The sequence below is a fragment of the Amblyomma americanum genome, chromosome 6 (genome assembly GCF_052857255.1).
Source record: "Amblyomma americanum isolate KBUSLIRL-KWMA chromosome 6, ASM5285725v1, whole genome shotgun sequence".
NCBI lineage: Eukaryota > Metazoa > Arthropoda > Arachnida > Ixodida > Ixodidae > Amblyomma > Amblyomma americanum.
The window spans coordinates 77,744,391-77,768,313 of NC_135502.1; the positions used below are offsets into that span (position 1 = coordinate 77,744,391).

The 23,923-nt window shown below is 44.8% G+C and overlaps 1 protein-coding gene across 1 annotated transcript in view; it reads left to right on the top strand.

The window, feature by feature from the left end:
- The window catches only part of LOC144094775 (atrial natriuretic peptide receptor 1-like), a 235,052-nt gene that overhangs the window by 204,539 nt on the left and 6,590 nt on the right, over positions 1-23,923 (top strand). The window contains exons 7-8 of the mRNA XM_077628679.1: positions 2,875-2,973; positions 4,847-4,938. Coding sequence (XP_077484805.1) covers positions 2,875-2,973; positions 4,847-4,938 — 191 coding nt within the window. The remainder of the gene's footprint in view (positions 1-2,874; positions 2,974-4,846; positions 4,939-23,923) is intronic.

Here is a 23,923-nt window from a genome sequence, read left to right on the forward strand (position 1 = left end):
TAAAATCGGTTTTTAAAATGTTCCCATTTTTGTGACTTCTGTTGGGTGGTGTCTACAGGCACCCTGCATTTCTTATGGAAGAGACGTTACGAGCCATTGCTTCACCCATAGCGCTTGTGTTGCATAGCAGTGAATTCGGCCTCACGTGAAGCTGTTAACGTTTCCTGTTTTCTGTCCCCTGAACAATATTTTATATTTAGTATATAAGAAGAAACAGTTTTGTTGCGAGTAGAAGGAGGTAGAAAAGAATATAATGCGAATGCCCACCCAACGTCATAAAAAAGTCCGAAATTACGCTTAATAAAGGGAAGGGAGGGGGAGAGCTGAATACGACTATTGCTCTAACTTGCTTGGCCCTGCACTGTAAACACGAATTACCCTATATGGGCGCAAAAAGGTAGTAAACCACCCTCTAGTGCACACCCCCTTATGGACAGGATATGCTGCCCAAGTCCCGGGGTAGATTTCTATCAGTGACTATATACCGAATGCTTACTGTTGGCAATGAAGGCATTCCCACTTCAGAGAATAGTAGCGTAACGCAGTTAGCAAGGAAGGAGAATTTTAAACGCGGCAGAGTAGGTGGTGAGAATAGCAACTAGAAGAGATCGAAACCATGGTTGAAATCTTGACATTGCATTTCTCCATTCTGCCTACTATCCTTTATTTCCGCTGCCCCAGCTCAGGTGCTTCAGTATCGATGGCAGATGCCGGGGCTAGCAAAAATCTTTTCCTTCCGTTTTACTATTATTTTTAATAAAACCACTACCACCACCAAGAGTTTCGCGTCCCTTGAAGAGGCAATGTGTTTCTGTGACCAACCGTAAGTACTCCGTATTTTTGTAGAAAAATACATGAAGTACTTGAGCAGCTACCCTTCCCCTATTAGGGAGTGTGGTAGAGGACCGTTTGCTCACTTTTTACTCCCTTATGAGGTAATCCCTGTTTACAGTGCGTAGAGGCACACAGTCAGGAGCCTTGTTTAAATTTAATATTTTGTATACATGCAGATATTTGTCGCTGCATGAGTTTTGAAATCAATAAGCAACCGTGCTTTGGAAGTTCTAAACTGTGAGACTCCCTACCTACTCTGCAAATGACGTGGTATTGCAGAAGGTTATTAAGAAAAAAAAAAGCGGTGACTGTCTCACTCTGGGTGGACACCTTAACTTTTCCCTTAGAAAAGGGATGAAGGAGGAGAGAGAGAGAGAGAAGTGCAGGTAACATGCTACGCTCAGTCTACATAGCGAGAGAGAGAGAGAGATAAACTCTTTAATTGAAAAACAGAATTTAGCCTGCGTTTCAATGCGCTGACTTGCTACTCTGTGTGGGGAAGGCATTCGTGGAGAGAATGATGGAATGATAGCGGTTTAGGAAATGGAATGACGAAGTTCACTGCATAGAGAATGGGCAGTGAGACTGCTGAAAGGAGGGATTAGAGTTTGTCTAGGATACCAACTTCAACTAAATAATCAAATAAAAAGTTCATGGCGAGTCTCCGCTGCGTGTTGCAGGCTAAGGGACCCTAATACACAGTCGAGTGTTAGAGGCACTTGGGTGAGTGATTCCACAAAAATATTAATAATGTGCATGCTCTTCAGCATACTCTGGGTATTCTAACAAAATATGCTCCACTGTTTCTACTAAGCGACAGTTGTCGTAGTACGGACTGTTCGCTTGACCTAAAAGGAACTGTCAGGTGTTTGTAAACGCACAGTTTAGACGAAGTCCCATGAATCGCCCGTGTGTTTGTGCCTTTGCTTCGACCCACCCATGCATAAACACGCGAATGCTTCAGAAAGAGGATGCCAGAGAGGTTTAGGTGTACGGGGTGTTTCAGCGAAGCGCTCTAGTAATATCTATAGATAAAAATTCTTTTTTTTTTGTGATCTAGATTTAGCTTTTGCGACATGCATAGTAGTACCAGTGGCGGCGGACACTGGAAAGCAGTTGAAATGTGTCAGCTAGTAAGGTTGCCGACTAAGTTAACTTTTTAATGATTATTGATAAGCGCCAGGTTGCTGTAAGAGATGTGTAGCTAACTGCGAGTAATAGCGTTATCAGTTAATTTATTTAGAAAACTCTAATCTGCTCGTCACTGTAGCATGACTTCTGGCCCACCCGGCGCGCTAAGTAGAAACAGTACTGCCGCTGAGAGCGCATGCAGCCACACCCACAAGGAAACGTCACTCGGTGATGCACACGTTAGATGACTTTCTCGGTACTAGCCAAGCTGCTGCTCACCTCTCCAACTCCTCTTCAGGCTGGATCACCATAGTCGGATGCAACAATACAACTCAAGAACCAAGCGTCCTTTCCCCGTCAAAGGACCCCCTTCCAGCCAATGGCGTCGGCCGATTCTGATGAAACTGAGAGCGTGACAATGCAGTGAGGAGGGGGGGCTTGTACGCTCAGGAGAATCGGGCGTCGGCCTTGGCTGAAAGGGGGTACTTTGGCGGGGAGAAACCGCTTTTTTCTTGACTTGTATCCGACTCATGGCCGACTCATGGTTTCCGCGCGATCCAACCTAACTGCCTGCACGCATTTCCGAACCTGAAATAGTTTGTAAATTTTCCGTTATGCAGCCAAAATTCTACTTCTTTCCTCCCTCGATTCTATTTTTACGTATTCTCTTCGTTTGTTTATTCTCTCTCTTTCGTTCTCTTTTTCTTCTCTTTTTGACAGTGGCTTCAATGCATGAAGTCGAAAATAAACGTCTTTCCCTCGCTCCCATATAACTTCGCTTCCTGTTGCGTTAAATTTGAAGAAAACCAGGTCGTACGAACTCGTCAACCAGCATCCGTGAGCGTACGTATACGCTCTCGCATGCTGTCGGCGCGTGACGTTCCCCTTTTTGTGTGGACTCTGGCGCAGGTCCCTGCGTGGCTGGCGTGGTGGGTCTCAAGATGCCTCGGTACTGCCTGTTCGGAGACACCGTCAACACCGCCTCGCGCATGGAGTCCACCGGAATGGGTGAGGTCGAGAACACGACACGCGTGCTCTTGACATGGCGCAGAACTAGACGCGCACAAAACGATGCTCCTGGCAAATGCAGGGCACGTTTCTGTCCAGAGTCATTGGCCGCCGCAGTCACGGTCCTTTCGTTGTAGTCCCACCCTGTTAGTAATTGTGTGTCTGTGTGTGGGGGTGTTAGGGTTAGGAAGTGCGCAAGCGCCTGTTAGTGTGAGTGCTTCGTATAATCCTTTGTGTTCCTCGACCCGATCCTCACATACACGCACCACCACTTCCGGAAATGGTGCTATCAGGCTGGCGACCGAGGATCACATTAACTGAACTGCCTTTCCCGCGCTTTCTTTTTTTTTTTCACCTATCTTTTGTTTCCAGGCTTGTGTCACGTCGGCCTGGTGAGGGGAACTCAGTGTTTGTTATTTTTCCCGCTGCGCTTGTATTCACTTCTCCAGAAGTACGTACGAGTGGCGTCAGAAGTAAAGAGAACATGGTTTCGGTACCAGGGCAGTCTGTTGTCATTACAGGGCTACATCAGTTTGTGAACATACGGCGGGGAATTACCAATATCGTGGACAACAGCGCATTTACATCACGAGGCACTGTTCTGTTCACCTTTGACGCGAATCATGTGTACTTTCTTTCCCGTTGTGTGCCAAGCATTTTTCTCCTTGTTTTATAATTTTTTAGCACCGCAGAGGTAGCCTAGTGGTTTGAGCGTTCTCCTCGCATGCGGGAGGTGCGGGGTTCGATCCCCAGTGCCGCCGGGTACCCACCGGTGATACAATGGGTACAAGCTTTCCCCTGCCTCATGCTCGGCTTTTTTGAGGTGGAATGCTTGGGAAATGGGTGTTTGACCCCACCTTGTGCAATGAAAACCTACCTTGTGCCATGGCGCTCTTTGGCCCAAGCTGCCCTTGCGCCATAAAAAAATCATCGTCTTGTTTTTTTTTTTTACATGTTGCAAAAATAGTTCCCGCTTGTGGTGCTGTTGCTGGCACAGTCGTAGCATTTTCGACAAGTAACAGTTACTCTACCTATGAGCAGCGGACACGATCAGCTCAATGCTGGAAACACGTTGCAGGCGTGCATAAATGCGAAGTTACGAGTCGAAACTCCTATGTGTACATCTCTCAATGCTACCATTGGCTTATGGTGCAGTTTTACGTTGTGCTGTACGCTCTAGGAGTAATGTGCTTGAAATGAGAACGGTGCGCTTGAAAGCAGGATTGAAGTTCTGGCCATTATAACTTGTTCTTAAAGTGACGCACGAACAGATATTAAATAATAAAGGGGCTTGACTTCATCTCCCATGCATTATTGTTGTTGTTTTGCCATGCACACACACACACACATGCGCGCACACACACGCATGCACGCACGCACGCACGCACGCACGCGCGCGCGCGTGTACGCGGCCGTCACGGTGGCTGAGTGATGATGGTGCTCGGCTGCTGACCCTAAAGACGCGGCTTCGATCCCGGCTGCTGCGGTCGCATTTCGACGGAGCAATGGAAACGAAATGCTATAGGCCCGTGTATACTGTGCGATGTTAGTGCACTTTAAAGAACCCCAGGTGGTCGAAATTATTCAAAACCACCCTCCACCAAGGCGCTCCTCATAGCCTGACAGCCCTGGGACTTTAAGCCCCATTAACCAATTAAACACGCACATGCGCGCACAGTGATAGGGGTCCAGAAGAAAAATTAAACTAGAACCAAGTGTTGTGCACGCACGAAATAAATGCAGAATCACCTCTGAGAAGCTAATGATGCAACAGCCTACATTCAAACGCGCACATTATCATTCGTCCGTACCAATCTCTACCATCAATGATATCGTTCGTGTGTGTGTTTGTTTCTTCTGTTTCACATGCCAGCCTTGAAAATCCATGTCAGCTCGGCCACGAAATCTGTCCTGGACACCTTCAAGACGTTCCGGCTGGAGCTTCGTGGAGAAGTGGAGCTGAAGGTAGGAGATGCTGCCTTTTAAAAGAGAATCAGAATAAATAGAAAACTGATTTGCCTGAAAGTGCATTGTCGGTCCGAATGTGCTTGGCGCTATTTGCTTCCAACTACGTCATGATTAAATTTTTAGCACAAGCAAAGAAAATAAAGGAAAAATGGGAACAGAAGGACAGATCCAGTTTTAGAAATTTGGTACTAAGAAAATAAGGGAGAGTCAATGCAGCCAACGAAAATGCTTATAACGCAGCTTTTTCGCGGCAAACACGCTGATATGACATGGTTTGAAAATTTACCCAAATGCCGTCCCTCATACATCGTCGGTATGGAACCTTTTAAGTTGAAAGTATTTTTGATACCTTTTATCTCTCTTCTCAGCATTTGTGCCGGCCTTCTTTCAACAGTGAAGTGCTCTTCATATTAGGCTTCACTGAAGGTCATATGAGTAGAATACTCGCATTATTTTGAAACTCAGTTAAGGAAAAGACAGTATTTCATTTTTCTCACATTAAAAGAAATCAAAATCCACAATGTCGTAGTCGTGTTCGTCCAAATATGTTGCATATCTTTGCAGTTACAAAGTTAAAGAGCAATAAAAATGGTCATATTATCTCAGTTGCAGTTATTTTCAGAAAGAGGTAAAGGCTGCTGCCTGCAGCGAAAAACAAAAAAGGTTTTTGAAGAATGTCTAACGTCAGCGGGAGGATGACAAGATTGCGCGGCTTGTTAAAATTAACATCACATAAGCTACGTCCGCCGAAATTTTATTGTGCAGGCTCTCCCCACGCAGGCTACTGACATACTCACTTTTTTTTCTGCATGTGCACTTGTAAAGGCGACTGTGCTAAAATGGCCAAATTTGGTGCTTCTTCGGATACATGAAAATTACAGTAATCTTTCAAGACTAAATATATTGTTGGCCTTGATACCTGAAAGGTCGAAAGAAAACGAAAATAGCTTGCTTTTTATTCAGGTTAAAGATACTCCAAAATTTGTGGCTTGCGAAGATAGCAATGATGTTTCTTTTATCGTTTCATATGGGAAACACGCTTCCTATTCCGACCAAAATTTTCACATGCTTTGGAAAAAAAGCGTATAATCAGCAAAGAATACTTTAAGCCTTCTCAGTTTTTGCAGGTGCTAATTAACATGAATACAAAATTTATCAGTTGCTTAAAATGTGTAGCATTTCCGCCTTTTTTTTTGCATGCAAGGTGTTACGACAAAAATGGCTTAAATTTCTTTAGTTGCACAGGCAGTTTTTATTTTTTTTAGAGAAAATATCAAGCCGCTAGTCGCAACTATTTGTGTGTTAAAATACGCCAAGAAGCCAAATTTATGGAAGTTCGCAGAACGCGCCGACGGCGAGACCTGATTTTTGCTTCCGACAGAAATTTCATTCCGGATAAAATAAGCCTATAGATTTTTCGCCAATACGTGTCGGAGTCAATTTTGTTTTATTAAAATTAGAGGTGTTTACCGGACATATGCGCTTCCTTTAATTTCTGAGAACTCCCTACACAGGAGGTCCATTGCTGAAGATGCAGCGCCTTTTCCCGATATCCATTTGCTAACTTTTACGCTACGTGGCCGCTGCAGTGGTTCAGTGGTTATGGCGCTCGGCTGCTGACCCGAAAAACGCGGGTTCGATCCCGGCCGCGGTGGTAGAATTTCTATGGAAGCGAAATTCGAGAAGCCCGTCTACTGTGCGATGTCAGTGCACGTTAAAGAACCCCAGGTGGTCGAAATTTCGAGAGCCCTCCACTGTGGCGTGCCCATAGCCCGAGTCGCTTTGGGACGTTAAACTCCCATAAACCAAACGGTAACTATCACGCTACAGCGTCAAGCTCCCGTTCACCAGAGAAACCGCCGTAGTTGTCGGCGTTGGCATGACAAGAAAATCCCGATTAGTCAACAGGGTCGTGACGTCACTTTGAGCTGTAGAACGAAAATTATTAAAACTTCGCTTACATTGTGATATGAGGTCGAAGCATGACTTAAATGCTAGCAAGACATGTAAGGATATAAAGTAAATTAGTTACGCTGAGCAGAAGATTGCGGTAATTAATTGGGACCCAATCGCATGGCCTTTGGGTTCCGTGTCAGAAACGCTATGCCGAGACGATTGAGACACGTTCGTTTGACTTGGTTAAAGGGGGACCTTGTGGGTTTTGTGCTGTGTCACGTGCCCTAGTACGTCTACCAATGTATTCACTGAGTATGTGTAAGCAGAAAGGTGTACTAATTAAGAAAAAGTTGCATATGATCATTAACGCTGTCGCGTCATACCTTTAAGCCGGACTTAAGCGTCCCGCTATATTTTTACACATAGTGTGCACATGTGACACCAGTTTGCTCTTCCCATTTTATCATATGAGCCGATACAGTATACAGGTTCGGTAGGGGAAGCAACCATGGTGCATTCAAGTTTCCGAGAAATAATTACCCAGGAGCAGTCACGTGGACACACACACCATTCATTTATTAGGCCAGTGTTGGCGTCATCAGTTACTTTAAATGTCGTTAGTGCCGACAAACATAGCCTCTAATTTATTCAAGGGCACACTAAAGTGTCTCAGTAGGCAGCGTGCGCGAGAAAAGAGATAGGCGCACATGCTTCTCTTATAATGAGAAGCGCTTTCCCGAACGACCACTTTTGGCTATCTATATAAATTGCCGTGCATGGCACGCCGCGCTTATCTTTGCGATAGCAATTATCGCTCTCTCTCTTTTAATTTTGTTACAGCCTTCCAGAAGTGGACATATTGCCGAGTTGCACGTTTTGGGTACTCAACTAGTGAAACCCAGCGTGATAAAAACAGTAACGACAATAAGATCGCCGCGCTTACCTATAGCCGTAAAGATTAATTGTGTGATTGTGGCATGGTACGTACATTACGGCTGTTTAAGTTGATTTTATGTCGCGTAAAGTTTTTACGCCGTCAAACATTTTTCGCCATAAAGCATTTTTAGCGCGAGTAATATAACTCTGAGCCTCAGGACGTCAGAGTAGAGACGCATATTTATTACGAAGAAGTAACGCGAACACAAGCAGCACAGGGAGCCCGTGTGCTTAAAAAAGAGGGAGTAGCGTTCGTCTATATAAAGGCAAGATGCAGTGGGTAACTATGCCGCATTTATTATTCATCTTCTGGGCCAAATACAACAAGCACCGAACTCTGCAGCATAATGCACACGAGAAAACAGCATGCGTCAAAACAGCTCAGCGACAAAACAGCAAAGGAAAAAACGGCACAGTGACAAAACAGCACATAGAAAAACAGCACAGCGAAAAAACAGTACCACGAAAGAAGAGTGCAGGGGAAAAACATAACGACGACAAAACAGCACAGTGGAGTACGGTGCAGCTCTGCTGGAGGGGTGAACAACCATAGCCATAAACAAATGGTAGATCACAGCAAATATGGCAGCAACCTTTGGAGTTAGCCAGTGCTCGTTTCAAAGACTCAATAAGGAACAGAGTATACGGAAATATTTGCGATCTCAAATATTCGCCTTTTTCTGGCGGGTAATGGAATGAATGACGCAGAAGTTGTTCTGGAAGCATCGATTCTGCGGGTTGACATCATGATGCCGAATGCTGGCCAATACGGCCGATATAGGGCTTTGGGTGTACCAAAAGGTGTTATTCTTGAAATCTCTTGCCATCGGAATTGAATTGAATTGAAAATATCTAGTATGCGATGCTTACTTTTAACGATCGCAAGATTGCCCGAGCCGACATTTTCAGGTTGTTTGGTGTTTAACCAGGACGCTGCACAGTGGTTGTCTGAGGCTGACCGGCGGTTACTTTACTTTGCTAAATGGGTTGCACAGCTGACCTGAAAGTTCATGCATCAGCGTGCATTTGTTGAGTGCAATTTTATGTTGAACCTCTTCTGTTCGCTTCGAAGAGAATAATTTCGAAACAAAAATTTTCGCAACATTTGTTCAAAGGTACTTTTTCACTGAGAAGTCAATTTTATTCAAACATCAAAATTGACCCATTTGCTCAGAATTCACAAGAAACACATAACACACACCTAACCGAACAAACGCAGGTGGGAGTCTGCTGAAGCAGAGTTGTAGAATTAATGCTGAGAATTTCGTTTCACAAGATGTTTATTGGCCAATCTGGCTTGAAGATTAAAAGGGTCCAGCAAAAAAAATTAACGAGAATAACGAATTGGTAAAACACTATGTTTTGCTTCGGTAAAGACAGCAGGAAAAGCTGGTCATAATTATACTGCTGGGACGGCTCTAGCCCAGGTAACACTAGTAGTAGTATTCAGCCAAGAGTTACAGGCCGATCATATTCTTGGTAGATACTCGTAAAAAGGGCTGTCGGCCGCAGGGCTTCCTTTCAAGGAGTTGAAAACTACCAGTAAAAAAAGAGCTACCCGAACTAAAATACTTACCTGAGGCGTTACTGACATCATATAAACGACTACATAAACGCAACGGCGTCTTGCTATTATGCCGTTATATCTTTAAATGACAGCTACGACGTTGAATGTTCTTTCACCGAATGTGTGCGAACTTCTCTGAAGACTTTATCAGCAAGTAATTTGATAAATTAAAAAAAAACGAAAGCCAAACAAAAAGGAAAAACCCTCAGAAAAAACATCACATCACCATATACCACTCCACTTTCCTGAAGATAACCACTAGTTCTGCCATATGCAAGGTTCAAGCAACGCTGTTCCTCATTGAATGAGCCTGCTCTGTTTCTTAATGATCCAGCGAAACGAGCACTCGCTAGCTCCAAAAGGTCGCTGCCGCATGTGTTGTTAGCTGCGGTTTTTCGATTATGGCTATGATAGTTTACCCCTCCGGATGCGCCCTGCAGTTTTGTCGTCATGCTGTTTTTTTTTCTGAGCTCTTCTGTCGTCCTGCTGTTTGTTTGCTGTACTGTTTTGTCTAGCGTGCTGTTTTGACGCGTGCTGTTTTTTCCCTGTGCTGTTTTGTCGCCATGCTGTTTTTTTATCTCTGCTGTTTTGTCACTGTGCCGTTTTTATCTTTTTGCTCTTCTGTCGCTGTGCTGTTTTGTGCGCTGTTCTTACGCATGCTGTTTGTACATGTGCTGTTCTTTCGCATCTCCGCATCTGGTGCATAGTAGGGAGTATCTAGCCCCCCATAATTGTCTTGAATCAGAGAACAAACGCGAGTTGAGCATAATTGGGCTGAAATTAAGAAAATAACACCGGGGGGGGGGGGGGGGGGGGGGAGGCATATGGCATGTGAAGCGTAGCACTTCTAGCCGACTGCTTGCGGGATGACAGAGTAGGCAACCCCCCCCCCCCCCCCCCCCCCCCCAAAGAAAAGAAAAAAAGGAGAATGCAGCTGGAGTCCCAACGAGTCGCAGCGAGTGGCCGACGGCTAGCAGGTGTTATTGGCATCTCAGATGAAGTTGGTGGTGTGGTGCGGATTATTATGTCCATCAATGACGGAGACGTCCAGGGCGCTCATTTTGCATTTGATGGCCTTCCAAATGAAGTGAAACAAGTGCCCCGCGTATCTGCATGGTTTGCTTCAGTTGTACCTCGTATTTGGAACAATTTACGTCTCAACATTCGCCACGAGGGCTAGTCGTCGAATTCTGTGCCTTGCCCTTTCTCTCACGGATGCCGGCCGTTTCGTGGTCATGTTTATTGCGCTTTGCACTTATAGCGACCATTCCCCGCATTTAGCCGTGTGTTTGTCTGAAGCCTGCATGGTGGGCAGGTGGACACCTGCCCACCGGCTTGTGGGCAACCTACCCAGGTGAGTCACATTCTTTATAAGACATGTGGCTGACCTTTTTTTAAACAAGGCACACCACGACAAACATTAGAGAAGCAGTGTTTAATGATGCAAGTATTGCGACACGCACTCTGGTAGCACACACAATCGCATTTGGCCTAAATACGCAAATCAGCTTCCATTTTTTGCTTATCTTTTTCGTTATCGTAGCCTTGTGGCTCCTGCAGCTTCTGTGTGCAGCTTAAAGTGTGGCTGTTTCAGGAAAATAACCTAGGAAAACACGAAATGTACTCACACGCACGTGAAGTTGGACAAAAAGCCGGACAGACTGAGCAGAATAGTGAAAGCGAATGAGTTTATTTTTCGTGGCTTCTGTTTTGACGCCTCATTGAGTTAGCTGCAAGTATTATGAGTAAACCTTCTCGTCTACAGAATCAAGGCAGTGGCGTGTTACTGTATCAGATACTTGTTTCCTCTTTCACCTTTCTATTTCCGTGCCATAACCTTTTCCCACATTCTCCGCCGGCATTTATTTGCAACACCGTGTGCTGTATTTTCTCCTCAAAATTTATTTGCCTTCCTCCTAAGCAGCTTTTCATACTCAGTTTTCCTGCACTGCAGCTCTGCTCCCCAGAGCTTTTCTCTTAGTATCGGAATTTAGTGATTTGCCGTGCTTCGCTGTATTGTTGTTCTGTACTGCGGCAAACGCATCTTTGTGTCTCCTTCCGTAGCAAACGTACCTCCCCAATGCGATGTGGAGAAATGCATTGTGGAAAATTTTCGTTGCAGCAATAAAATTGGGGAATATTGTCGAACGAATTGCATCAGCGCAGAAAAGCATGGTAACTCGAGAGGAAATTCAGGGGACACAGTGCTTCGAGGAGAATGAGGTTACGAACCATCGCAAATAACGTGTCCACAGAGGAAACGAGCTCTACAAAATACATACATACATACATACATACATACATACATACATACATACATACATACATACATACATACATACATACATACATACATACATACATACATACATACATACATACATACATACATACATACATACATACATGCATACATACATACATACATACATACATACATACATACATACATACATACATACATACATACATACATACATACATACATACATACATACATACATACATACATACATACATACATACATACATACATACATACAATGGTGAGATTAAAAATGAAATCGACTTCATACTATGCGCTAAACCTGGCATCAGTCAGGATGTGGCCGTCCTCGGAAGGGTGCGTTGCAGCGACCATAGAATGGTAAGGTCTAGAATTAGCTTAGACTTGAAGAGGGAACGGAAGAAGCTAGCGAAGAAGAAGACCATTAACGAGTTAGCCGTAAGAGGGAAAGCACAGGAGTTTAGGATAGCGCTGCAAAACAGATACTCGGCTTTAACTGAGGAAGATGATCTTGATGTTCATTCAATGCACGATAACCTGACATCAATAATTACGGAGTGCGCAGTAGAAGTAGGCGGTAGGACAGTTCGAAAAGATACCGGGAAGCTATCTCAGGTGACGAAAGATCTGATTAAGAAGCGCCAAAAACATGAAGGCATCTAACACTACCGATAGAATAGAACTAACGGAGCTATCAAAGTTAATAAATAAGCGCAAGGTAGCCGACATAAGGAAGTTTAATATGGAGAGAATCGAGCATGCTATAAAGAACGGAGGTAGCCTAAAAACAGTGAAGAGGAAACTAGGCATAGGTAAAAACCAGATGTATGCATTAAGAGACAAGCAGGGCAATGTCATTAGCAATATGGATAAGATAGTTAACGTAGCCGAAGAGTTCTACACAGACCTGTACAGTAGCCAATGTAATCAGAGCGCTAATGAGGAAGACAGCAGTGCACAGCAATGCGTCATCCCGCCAGCAACGAAAGATGAAGTAAAGAAAGCCTTAGAAGCAATGAAAAGGGGAAAAGCAGCTGGGGAGGATCAGGTAACAGCAGATCTGTTGAAGGATGGAGGGGACATCGTGCTAGAAAAACTAGCCACCCTGTATACGCAATGCCTTATGACCTCGACTGTACCAGAAGCTTGGAAGAATGCAAACATTATCTTAATTCATAAGAAGGGAGACGCCAATGACTTGAAAAATTACAGGCCGATCAGCTTACTATCCGTTGCCTACAAAGTATTTACTAAGGTAATCGCTAATAGAGTCAGGGCAACGTTAGACTTTAATCAACCAAATGATCAGGCAGGCTTTCGTAAAGGATATTCCACAATAGATTATATTCACACTATCAATCAGGTGATAGAGAAATGCGCAGAATATAACCAACCTCTATATATAGCTTTCATTGATTACGAGAAAGCATTCGACTCAGTGGAAACCTCAGCAGTCATACAGGCATTGCGTAATCAGGGGGTAGAAGAGCCTTATGTCAAAATACTGGAAGATATATATAGCAACTGCACAGCTACTATAGTCCTCCATAAAGTCAGCAATAAAATTCCAATAAGGAAGGGCGTCAGGCAAGGAGACACGATATCGCCAATGCTGTTCACCGCATGTTTGCAGGAGGTATTTCGAGGCCTGAATTGGGAACAGTTGGGAATAAGAATAAATGGAGAATACCTAAATAATCTGAGATTTGCTGATGACATTGCCTTGCTGAGTCACTCAGGAGGTGAACTGCAAATCATGATCAACGAGTTAGACAGGCAGAGCAGATCGATGAGTCTAAAAATTTACATGCAGAAAACCAAGGTAATGTTCAACAGTCTAGCAAGGGAACAACAGTTCACAATTGGCAGCGAGAGCCTAGAAATTGTGCCGGAATACGTCTACTTAGGGCAGGTAGTGACAGCTGATCCGGATCATGAGAGGGAGATAACTAGAAGGATAAGAATGGGGTGGAGCGCATATGGCAAATTCTCGCAGATCATGAGTGGCAGTTTACCAATTTCCCTCAAGAGGAAAGTGTACAACAGCATAATCTTACCGGTACTCACCTACGGGGCAGAAACGTGGAGGCTAACGAAAAGAGTTCAGCTTAAGTTAAGGACAACGCAGCGAGCCATGGAAAGAAAAATGATAGGTGTAACGTTAAGAGATCGGAAGCGGGCAGAGTGGGTGAGGGAACAAACACGGGTTAATGACATCCTAGTCGAAATCAAGAGAAAGAAATGGGCTTGGGCAGGGCATGTAATGCGAAGGCAAGATAACCGCTGGTCTTTAAGGGTAACGGAGTGGGTTCCAAGAGAAAGTAAGCGTAGCAGGGGGCGGCAGAAGGTTAGATGGGCGGATGAGATTAAGAAGTTTGCAGGCAAAGGGTGGATGCAGCTGGCAAAGGATAGGGTTAATTGGAGAGACATGGGAGAGGCCTTTGCCCTGCAGTGGGTGTAGTAAGGCCGAGGATGATGATGATGATGATGATGATGGTGGTGGTGGTGGTGGTGATGATGATGATGATGATGATGATGATGATGATACATACATACACACACACACACACGCACACATACATACACATACATACATACATACATACATACATACATACATACATACATACATACATACATACATACACACATACACACACACACATACATACATACATACATACATACATACATACATACATACATACATACATACATACATACATACATACATACATACATACATACATACATACATACATACATACATACATACATACATACATACATACATACATACATACATACATACATACATACATACATATAACTAGCTCTACAAGATATATACTATACACTTTAAGCGCATCAGCGGATCCTTGTACGAACGTAAAGGAAGCAGATCGCAAGACACAAGGAAGGATGCAGCCTTGTACTCTGCCGCTTCTTTCTTTGAGCTCGTGGGGTGTCATCTGCTGGTACGTCTAAAATGTGCACCGACTGTTTCAGAAGTAATGCTGTTGCAAATAAAAAAAAAACTTTTTGCAGCCTTTGAAACCACTGAGCGAGAGAGAAGAAAAATGTTTGAGCAACTCGTCAACTTTGACTGCGCAGGCCACGGAGAAATCAGGCTTATATCTCGTAAACGCTTTACGCTCCGCATTTCGGTCGGCCGTGATGTCGAAAGCCGCCCACCAAAGAAAGGCCTGTCGGAAACGCATCGATCCAATCAGGAAAGAGGGGGTCACATTTTTAAGGCTGCCCTATATCCTGTCGCGTATGTGTACAAAGCACATTAATCTTTTATCTGTGCGGGCACCGTGCATTCCATCTTTCCAGCGTGTCTTCGGTTTTCTGTACGCTGGTGTGCGTGTTTGCGAGAGTGCTGAGCTCGTTGACCTGTGCACTAATTTTATTTCATCGCCAATACACCAACGTTGTGAATAACTTAGAAAAATGATCTCGGGTGTTTCTAGTCTATCGCCCCACACTCTTTTCTTTTTCTTTTTTGGCCGTGGGAGATTGTGAAACAAGGTTGTATTCGTAGATTTTGCTTTATGATTGTCAGTAATAACTTAACGGACGAGTATTTTTGACATTTTTGAGCGTTAATATTTTTGTTTCCTTTCCTCCTTAAGCGTCACGTAGCTTCTAGATGCTCATACTTCTGAATATCTTGTGTTTGCTTGTGTCTGTTCTGTTTCAATAATGATGTTCTGCCTCTTTTTTAAGAACTACGCTTTCTTTATGAGATTTTTACGCTTTCATGGGCAACTTTGTATCTATCACTTTTTTTTCCAGTACATTGCGTCTGCTGTCGTCATGTTGTGTCACGTAGCCTTTTATATACGCCCGTTTCTTCAACCGGTGCTTCTGCTGCCAAACGTCGTTGGGTTCGGGAGCTTGGCAAGCTTCGATTCGGCCTCAATCATGTGGCTCACCCAGTCGATAATACGACAGAGCTGGTCGTAACAAGATTTTTTGTCGTCGTGTCGTTACGACAGATCTTTCTGCAGTATTGCAATGTTGTCTGCGTTCGCGACAAAACTGGCTCTATTGTTACTACAGGTAACTGCACAATACTACAGAAAATCCTGTTGTAACTACAAAAACCTTTGCTCTCTGTTGTGACAACAGAAAATTTTCTGTTGTGTTTTTCGATATGTTGGCAATAGCAAAATCTTAGGTTTTATGCTATATTATTTTGTTTTGTTTCCAGGCAGTCTATTCGGGAGTTGAGGTAGACGACAAAGCGCATGTGTTTTCAAGGCGTCACTGTATGGAGCATAGATGATACATTATGCATTTCGTTGGCTAGTATAGTTAGGCCAGACAGCTTTGCGCCTATATCGGGCCTCTTGCCCTGTAATATTTACAGAGGCAACGGGGAAAGCTGACTGTTAGACGGGGCACACGGCACCGGGAACCTTCTGAATAATCGACACTATCGGCAACATTTCTTCGTGCCTTTTTTCTCTAGTTAAAATTGCAGTTTGCGTTAGGACAGCCGGTTGTCTACTCGGATATGACACCGCGCTCTGATCTTTAACCTGCGGCTAGGTATCAGTTTGCAAATTTTTTTTCTAAACACTGTCGTTATCAGAATGAGTATGCCCTAGCCGACATTGTAGCATTTATGCGGTGCTGGGGTGTATGCCGAGGTGTATACGTTATAACATAAATAATTTATGCTTCCGAAGAACGCTCTCATACTCATACTTATTCTTGGCGATCAGACACATGGCACAGAAGTAATTGGAATCTTGTTTTTTTGTTCTTGTTTTTTGAAGTGTTGGCGACCCTCAAAATGCAATCCTCGACTATTTCACTGCTCGTATCTCGCGTCTCAGCAACCGACCGCTTCCTATCTTTTACGAAAAAATATCTGCGTCCTTGTACGCACACCCCTTCCGCCACAGGGTAATGTCGTAGCAGTGACGCTATTTGTTTACAGTGTTACCTTGTTACCCGTCATGTTCCATAGCTTCTTGCACAAAAATTCTCTGTGTGTTGTCTTGTTACCATTTGTGTTTCATTGCCGCTTACAAAACGAAACTGTGTTGCTACCAGTTGTGTTGCGTACTATTCCATTACGATTTCTTTTGCATAACTGATTGTGTAATACAGGGGTTTCTTTATATTTATTCCTTCCTTTTTCCCCTGCCTAGTAATATCCAGTGTGCTGTTGTGGGTTTTTATCTAACATTCCTTGTTCACATATACTTTCGCGTTCTACTTTGCATTGTACTCTGTGTTGAGTGTTGCGAATATGTCGTTGTGCGCCACGTCGTCACTTCATGGGTGTTGTTCACCTCTGCGGCAAAGAGAAGCCGGTGCCACAAATGGGCGCCAGCTCCCCCCTTTATAGTTTGTTGATGTAAACTTTAAAAATAATTTCTGAATTAAGCTTGCGAACTCTAGTAACACGAGTTTTTTTTTTTTTGTAAACGAGATTTATTGCCGCAGGGCATCAATAATCGCTGAAGGTGTGATGAAATATGTACCAGTGATTAAATGAATGGAAAAAGGCAAGCTGATTTGATGAAGTCCAGTAGAGAACGATGGTATGGTCCCTGCGTCCAGGCAATGTATGAAGCAGGGTTGCTGGGTGAAAGACCCGCTACCTTCAGGTGTCGGACCCTTGTAGGCTTGAGAGCTGGGCAGTTCCACAGCAAGTGATGAATGTCAGCTTCAAAGTCCTCGTGTTTGCATATCGGACACCCTAGCCGAGGAAACAAATCTCGGTACTGAGGCCACTTCCGAGTGACGGCAGGTGTGATTGCAACCCCGACCCGGATCCTCCTAAGCGCAACCTCTTCTGCACGGGTAAGACCGCGGGGGAGGGTTACCACACACGGAGAGATTAGAGCACGCGTGCGGCGCCGGAGGAGTTTCTTTCTTGATGAAAGGAGGGTAAAATTGTCCAAATGAAGGAGCCGAGGCAGTGATGAGTTTGGATTCGCATGGCGGGTCGCTAAATCTGCCTGGCCTTGATAGGTCAGCAGATCCCGTGGGATCCACTCAATATGTACTGGCTGCGGGATGCGTGCCGCGAGCCGGTGGATGTCCTGACATATCGTTGGACAGCGGCTAACACGTCGTAGCAACCGGACAACTTGAAGGGCGTCAGTGCGGATGACAACGCAGGCCGCAGAGAGCATAGTTAAGTCGGCCACAGAGCAGAGTGCTTCTCGAACTGCAACGAGCTCAGCACAAAAGGACGAAGGGGGTTCCGTAAGCTGAAACCTAGAGGTTTGATAGAGCTCAGGTCTGCACGGGCAGTAAATTGCTGTTGTTGCTTCGCAGGCGTGTATGCTTGCGTCTACGTAGACAACAATGGATCCTTCAGGCAGGCAAGCATCTTGTTCCTCAAATTTCTGGCGAAGCAACGATGCCGAATTAGCAGATGTTGGTCGGCGATTATCTGTTGGCTTGTTGTCGCTGAGCTGTACAAACTTCAATGGGGGAAGAACTGGCGTTGGCGGCTGAAGAATGGAGTGTGACGTTGCATAAGTCCTCAGTGCATGCGTGGAGTGCGATAGACTGTCCTTAAGGCTGCGCGCATCACGGCGCTGCTGCACCAGCTCATCAATGGTATTGAGCTGCGCATTCTCTTGTAAAGCTATGACCGGTGGGATGCGTGGAAGGCACGTAATGGTCCTCATAGCCTCTCGATTCACGGCTTCAAGGCGATCCCATTGGACTTTGTAAGATGTTTAAACTGGGCTTGATAAACAACACGTGGCTGCAGAACTGCCCTCACCAATTGCCGTGCAACGAACGTGCCTGCGCCACCAGTTTTAGGGGCAATTATTCTAATCAAACCCAAAGTCTGAATAGCTTGCCTTTTTGCCTGAGAAAGCCATGCAGTCGCTGATCCTGATTGGTGAACCATTAAGCCAAGGATTTTTACACTCGGACTTTCCTGTAGTGGGGTGCCTGATAGACAAAGACGGATTGGACTTGCAGCAAGTTTACGGTGTCCCCAGCGGTTGGCGACTGACGTGTATGTTGTTTTATGCACGGATAGCTGAAGTCCGATGGATGATGCGTAATTACAGGTAACATCCAAGGCAGATTGAAGGGCAGTCTCCTGAGTACGGAGATCTTGGTGAGTACTCCACACCGTGATGTCAGCGTACTGAAGAAATTTTATGTCACGGATGTCATGTAAGCGCCAAGCCAGCGGGATGAAAGCAATATTAAATAACGTCGGCTACAATACTGATCCCTGGGGCATGCAGCAGAGAGGAACAAATGATCCGACCGCTTCGCCGCTGAGGCGTATTGCAAATTTTCTGCCTCCCAAAAATGATGCGACAAAACTACGCACTCTCCGAGGGCGATGAAGCATGTCATTGGAGTTTAGAATGGCTGCATGATTGATGTTGTCATATGCCTTTTCAACGTCCATTGCTAAAACGGTACGCACATTGCGGCTGCGGGTAGATGACAAAACTGCAGATGCCAAGACAACCAACCCGTCCACTGTATCAATATATTGACGACAGCCGATTTGTGCGGGGTGATAAAAACCGTGCTGCTCATAAAAAACGTGTCACTCATGGTGGCTAGACTGACACGTAGTTCAAAGGCGTTCTACTTTCAACTGGTGAAATGTGCCGCCAGATGTCTACGAAGTAACTTTATTACCTTGCGAGCTGAACATATTGTCAGTGAAATGAGTTATGAGATTCTGACTACGGTCACAGTCCGGCGTTTCAGGGCGAATTTTTTACTCTTGGTATTTATTTATATATTTTGCCCTCAAGGCCTGGGGCACTACAAAGGGGAGTGGATGAGTGAAATAAAGAAAAAAAGAGAACATGGACCAGACAAATAAGTCAATGTTCTGCATATACAGTGCTGGCTAGTGCGGTTCTAAAATGAGATATACCTTCAATGCTGGCAGTTGATCCTGGTAGGTGGTTCCAGTCTTCGGATGTTCAAAGAATGAAGGAGTTGCCGCATGTTTTTGTCCTGAATGGGGCGATCCCAACCTTGTGTGCGGGGTCCAGATGAGATGAGATGTACTAAGGCGAAGGGATGAGTTCGCTACGAATATTGGGACAAATATGAAACATTTTATGGAATAAGCAGATGCGAGAAAATTTCCGACGAGAACCGAATGAAGTTAGATTTGACGTGCGTTTCGTTGATGGTATACTAGCAGTATGGTAGTTATGCAGAATGAATCGAACGAAGTTATTCTGTACAAGCTCCAGGGCATAAATTAGGTTAGCACATCTAGGGTCCCAAATGGATGCAGGGCATTCTTGCAGCATAATAATGTTTCTAAAAAGAAGAGGCCAGGTTGGTAACTCCTGGCGAATCTTTATTTCTATAACCTCGATCTTCTCATCAACGTGGCTGTTTCATGAAAACACACAAAAAAAGAAAATAAAACACGGGGTCGGAAAGAAACTTGCTCAACTGAACCTGCCAGCAACTGCGCATGGATCGATAACAGCCGCAATCTACTCAATGGAAGAATCACGGAAAACATTCTTGTAGCAAATATTTTTTACCCTGATAATGAGGTGAACATAGGCCCTTACTTTTCTGAGGGTGGAGCACTCAAAATGTACATAGCTGCCGGTGCAATCATTAATTACGCAACGTTACCTGACTACCCGGATCAACCGCCAGTGAACATGTACGAAAGAAAGCGCTAATACAGAGCGCACAGGGCGTAATGTTTATGCGACGTCACCGGCCTGTACGCTAAATACAGTCAAGCGTAAAATGAGAAAGAAGGTCGGAAAGTGAAATGAGAAAGATAGAGGTGAAGAAAGAGGCAGAGCACTAACCCATACTGCGTCTATTTTTCTAGTTATCGTGGCCATATATGTGCGCATGAAATGTATCATGCATGCAGCATTGTGCGCGCAACCGTGAACTCGCAAAATACGATCGAAGCTGGTGGTGGCCTCGCACCGCTTTTTGTACCGGAAAAGCGAGATTTTATTGGGGCGCGGGTGCCGGCCGATCGATGCATAAGCGAGATATGACACCGCGCGCTGAAACTCGCGGTAGCTTGGACGCAGCAGCGAACGGTCGGACGCTCGTGAAAAATATGACTTGGCGCTACCCAATAAATCTGTTGCTTTCGAAAGCGCACTCTATTATGGATGAGTCATTTTATTATGTTTATTTCATCTGGTTTTGTTCGCTGCATTATTCTCGCTGCGAAACGGGCTGTCGTGATACGATTATTACGAAACTATGTGCGTCGCCCCTTTTCGCGCGGTTATTGCGGGGCTTTCATTTTTGCCCTCGTAAGCGTGTCTGTGTAGGCTTAGCTAGCGGGTGAAGTCTGCAGGAGGGTTTAGTAATGCATGACTACGTGGTTTATTTCGCGCCTGCATCGGGCGCGATTCTTTAACGACTAGTGCCTGCGATTCTGTCTAGTCAGGGAACGGTGCGCCAAGGATGCCTGCTGCTGGTGTTTCTTGCGACAAAGAAAGTAAACAAAAAAGCAGAGCTTAGATCTTCAATGAAGTTTTAAAAATTGCCCCAAGGCTCGCTGTATTGTTGTGAAGGACAACAGACGTGAGAGCAGAAAGTCGGCAACCAGCTTTAGGCGGGTCTCGCGCGTTGAGACTCGAAGTAATGGTCTTATAGACGAAAGCGTTCCTCCTGCACCGGCTGTTTTCATCTGCGCGCGTAAGATGAGTTGCCAGTGAGCGCAAGAAAACAAATAGAAGAAAGTGGCACGTTTTTTTTTTCCTCCGGGAGACAGGCTGAGAAAAAAAATAGCACATGTAACAGGCAAAAGCGGGCTAGTTGGTGGTTAACAGTGCATATTGCAGCCGCGCAAAACGACGAGGGACGAAGAGAAGAAAGCACAGTACAAAACGCGGGACTTCAACTGAGGTTTACTACAAGGAAAACCACATTTATACAACACTTATTAAAATTTATACTACACTTATACAAATTTATACATTTATTCGTCCCTCGTCGTTTTGCGCGGTTGCAATATGCACTGTTAACCGCCAACTAGCCCGCCTTTGCCTGTTACATGCGCTACTTTCTAGTTCAAGGGGCCCTGTTCTACCTTCCTTTCGTTGTGTGAATTCAGCCATCACACTTTTTTTTAAATTTTCGAAAGCGCTGTTACAGGGGACACCAAGAGAAAGAAAACGAAGGACAAGAGCTACTATCAACTGAAGTTTATTCGAAAAAACACACAAGGTTAAATAGCTCACACAAGGCAGCCAGCAGCGCATGCGCCTACTTCCAGAATGACAAAACGAATCACTGTGCTGAATTAAGATACCGAATTTCACAATCATGGATGACAACAAATGGTGTGCTGACGCACATGTCGGAGTTTTTGTGAATATGAAATGCCTCAGATAATTCCCTTGTTTGCTGATTGGAATGCCTATACAGAATTTTTGTACTATTGAACAGAGGTACACATGCATTTTTTTTTCCATCGTCACCTGCCGTGCGCGCGTGTGTGCCTTCGCCCTGAACCACCGGCTCGTCTTTCCAGAGGTCATTCACCCCTCCCCGTGTGTTCCCTCGCAAAGGCGTTCTATCCGACTGATAAAGATACAACGGTCCGAACTATGGAGGCAAATCCGACATCTTCAAGGTTGCCTACGGGTCCTCGCAGCATCCCTAGTTGGGGGAGCAGAGAACTGTGATGGCGTGTAGAGGAGGTATTCTCGGGAGTGTAGTGTATCACTGAACTACTGTGGCCCCTATGCCTTCCCGCGCTCTTCGATTGGGTTAAAGGTAGGAAAAAGGAAAACCCGCAGCCAGGTAAAGTTACCTACATTGGTGACTGTAGTGTACCTAGGTATGTTGATTTGGTGTTGTCCAAAGGTCCTAAGTTCTGTACGGAACCTGACGATTCCCCGGTAGAGCTGTTGTCGCTTGTCAAAAATATCGCTAGACGTGCCCCAGGGGAGGAAAAAGGCTGGTGTATTTAAGAAGGTGTAAATTCCCTTGTGACGAAGCGGCCGCAACAGAAACAAAAACCATGTAAAAAGGGCTGTTGAGTACCTTAAGCAGAATGATTTTGCCTTAATGATCACTGATAAAGAGGGTAGTCTTGCTGTTCTGCCTAATTCGGTATATCATCAAAAAGCGAGAGAAGCCGTTTCAAAAAACTTCTCCCCCTCGAAGTTTAGCGCCGCTAAGCTGAAGAAACTAGCGATAGGTTTATGTGAAAGGTGTAATCTGGAGAGGCACTGTTCTGCTGTCAAAGGTGCGCCCAGCGGAGCAGTTAGCATTTTCTTTTCCGAAAAAACCCACAAAAAAGACGTTTCTTTTAGAGTCATTGTATATAAACGTGATACGTGGCAGGGCGCAATGCCGAAGTTTCTTCAGAAACATCTACGTATGCTCACCTTTGAGGACCCGTTCTTGTTTAAGAATTCTGAAGAGCTTATCAGATTTCTTAGTGACGAGGAAAGCACAGGTGGATCGTTGTTCCCGTTTTCAATTGACGTTGTTGACCTTTTTCATTCCATACCACAAGACAAACTGCTTTGTGATCTTAGGGATACCATAGATGACTACGGCTCAGTGGCTTTTCAGAACGCATGTGGCATGAGTGTAGATGACTTTGTAGAAGTGCTCCGTTTTTATCTTGCTTCGACCATGGTTAATTTTGAGGGAAAGAATTTCATTCAGAATCATGGCGTTTGCATCGGTTCATGTATTGCCCCATTGTTAAGCGACATCTTTTTTATCATATTGTGACAAGCGAATAGCTGCAAGCCTTGATACAGCCCACTTGGCTAAGATTTTTAGATATGTAGACGATTACGCCATTTTCTTGAAAGGGGTATCTTGAGAAGGGGCCATTACAGTAGTGAACCGAATTTCTGAAATCTAAAGTGAGCGTGCCTTTGGGTTGAGTTTTTGGACATCTGTATTGTTACTAGTACTAGTGGAACCCAGGTGTCCTGGAGGTACCAGCCTCGCTCAAAAAAAGGTATTTTAAACCACGAGTCAGCTCATTCAAAGCTTATAAAAAGGGGAATAGCAAAAAAACTGCCTGCGCGCCGCTCTTGATAAGTCTTGCCCACATGAAATGCAGCACAGCGTGCAATTTCAGTTACAACGACTGACTAGTGCGGGTTTCCCTTGTGAGATGGTCACCTTGGGCCCTTGCCAAGGAAGCTCGATGCCCACCGAAGCACTGCCCAAGTGAAGAACCGCAAAGCCGGAGACCCGTGGCTATGCCATACTTCCACCAGATTTCCCATTTCCTCAAAAAAGTGCTCGTGGCCATGAAATTTGAGGTCCCGGTGGTCTTCAGGGCGCAAAAAGCT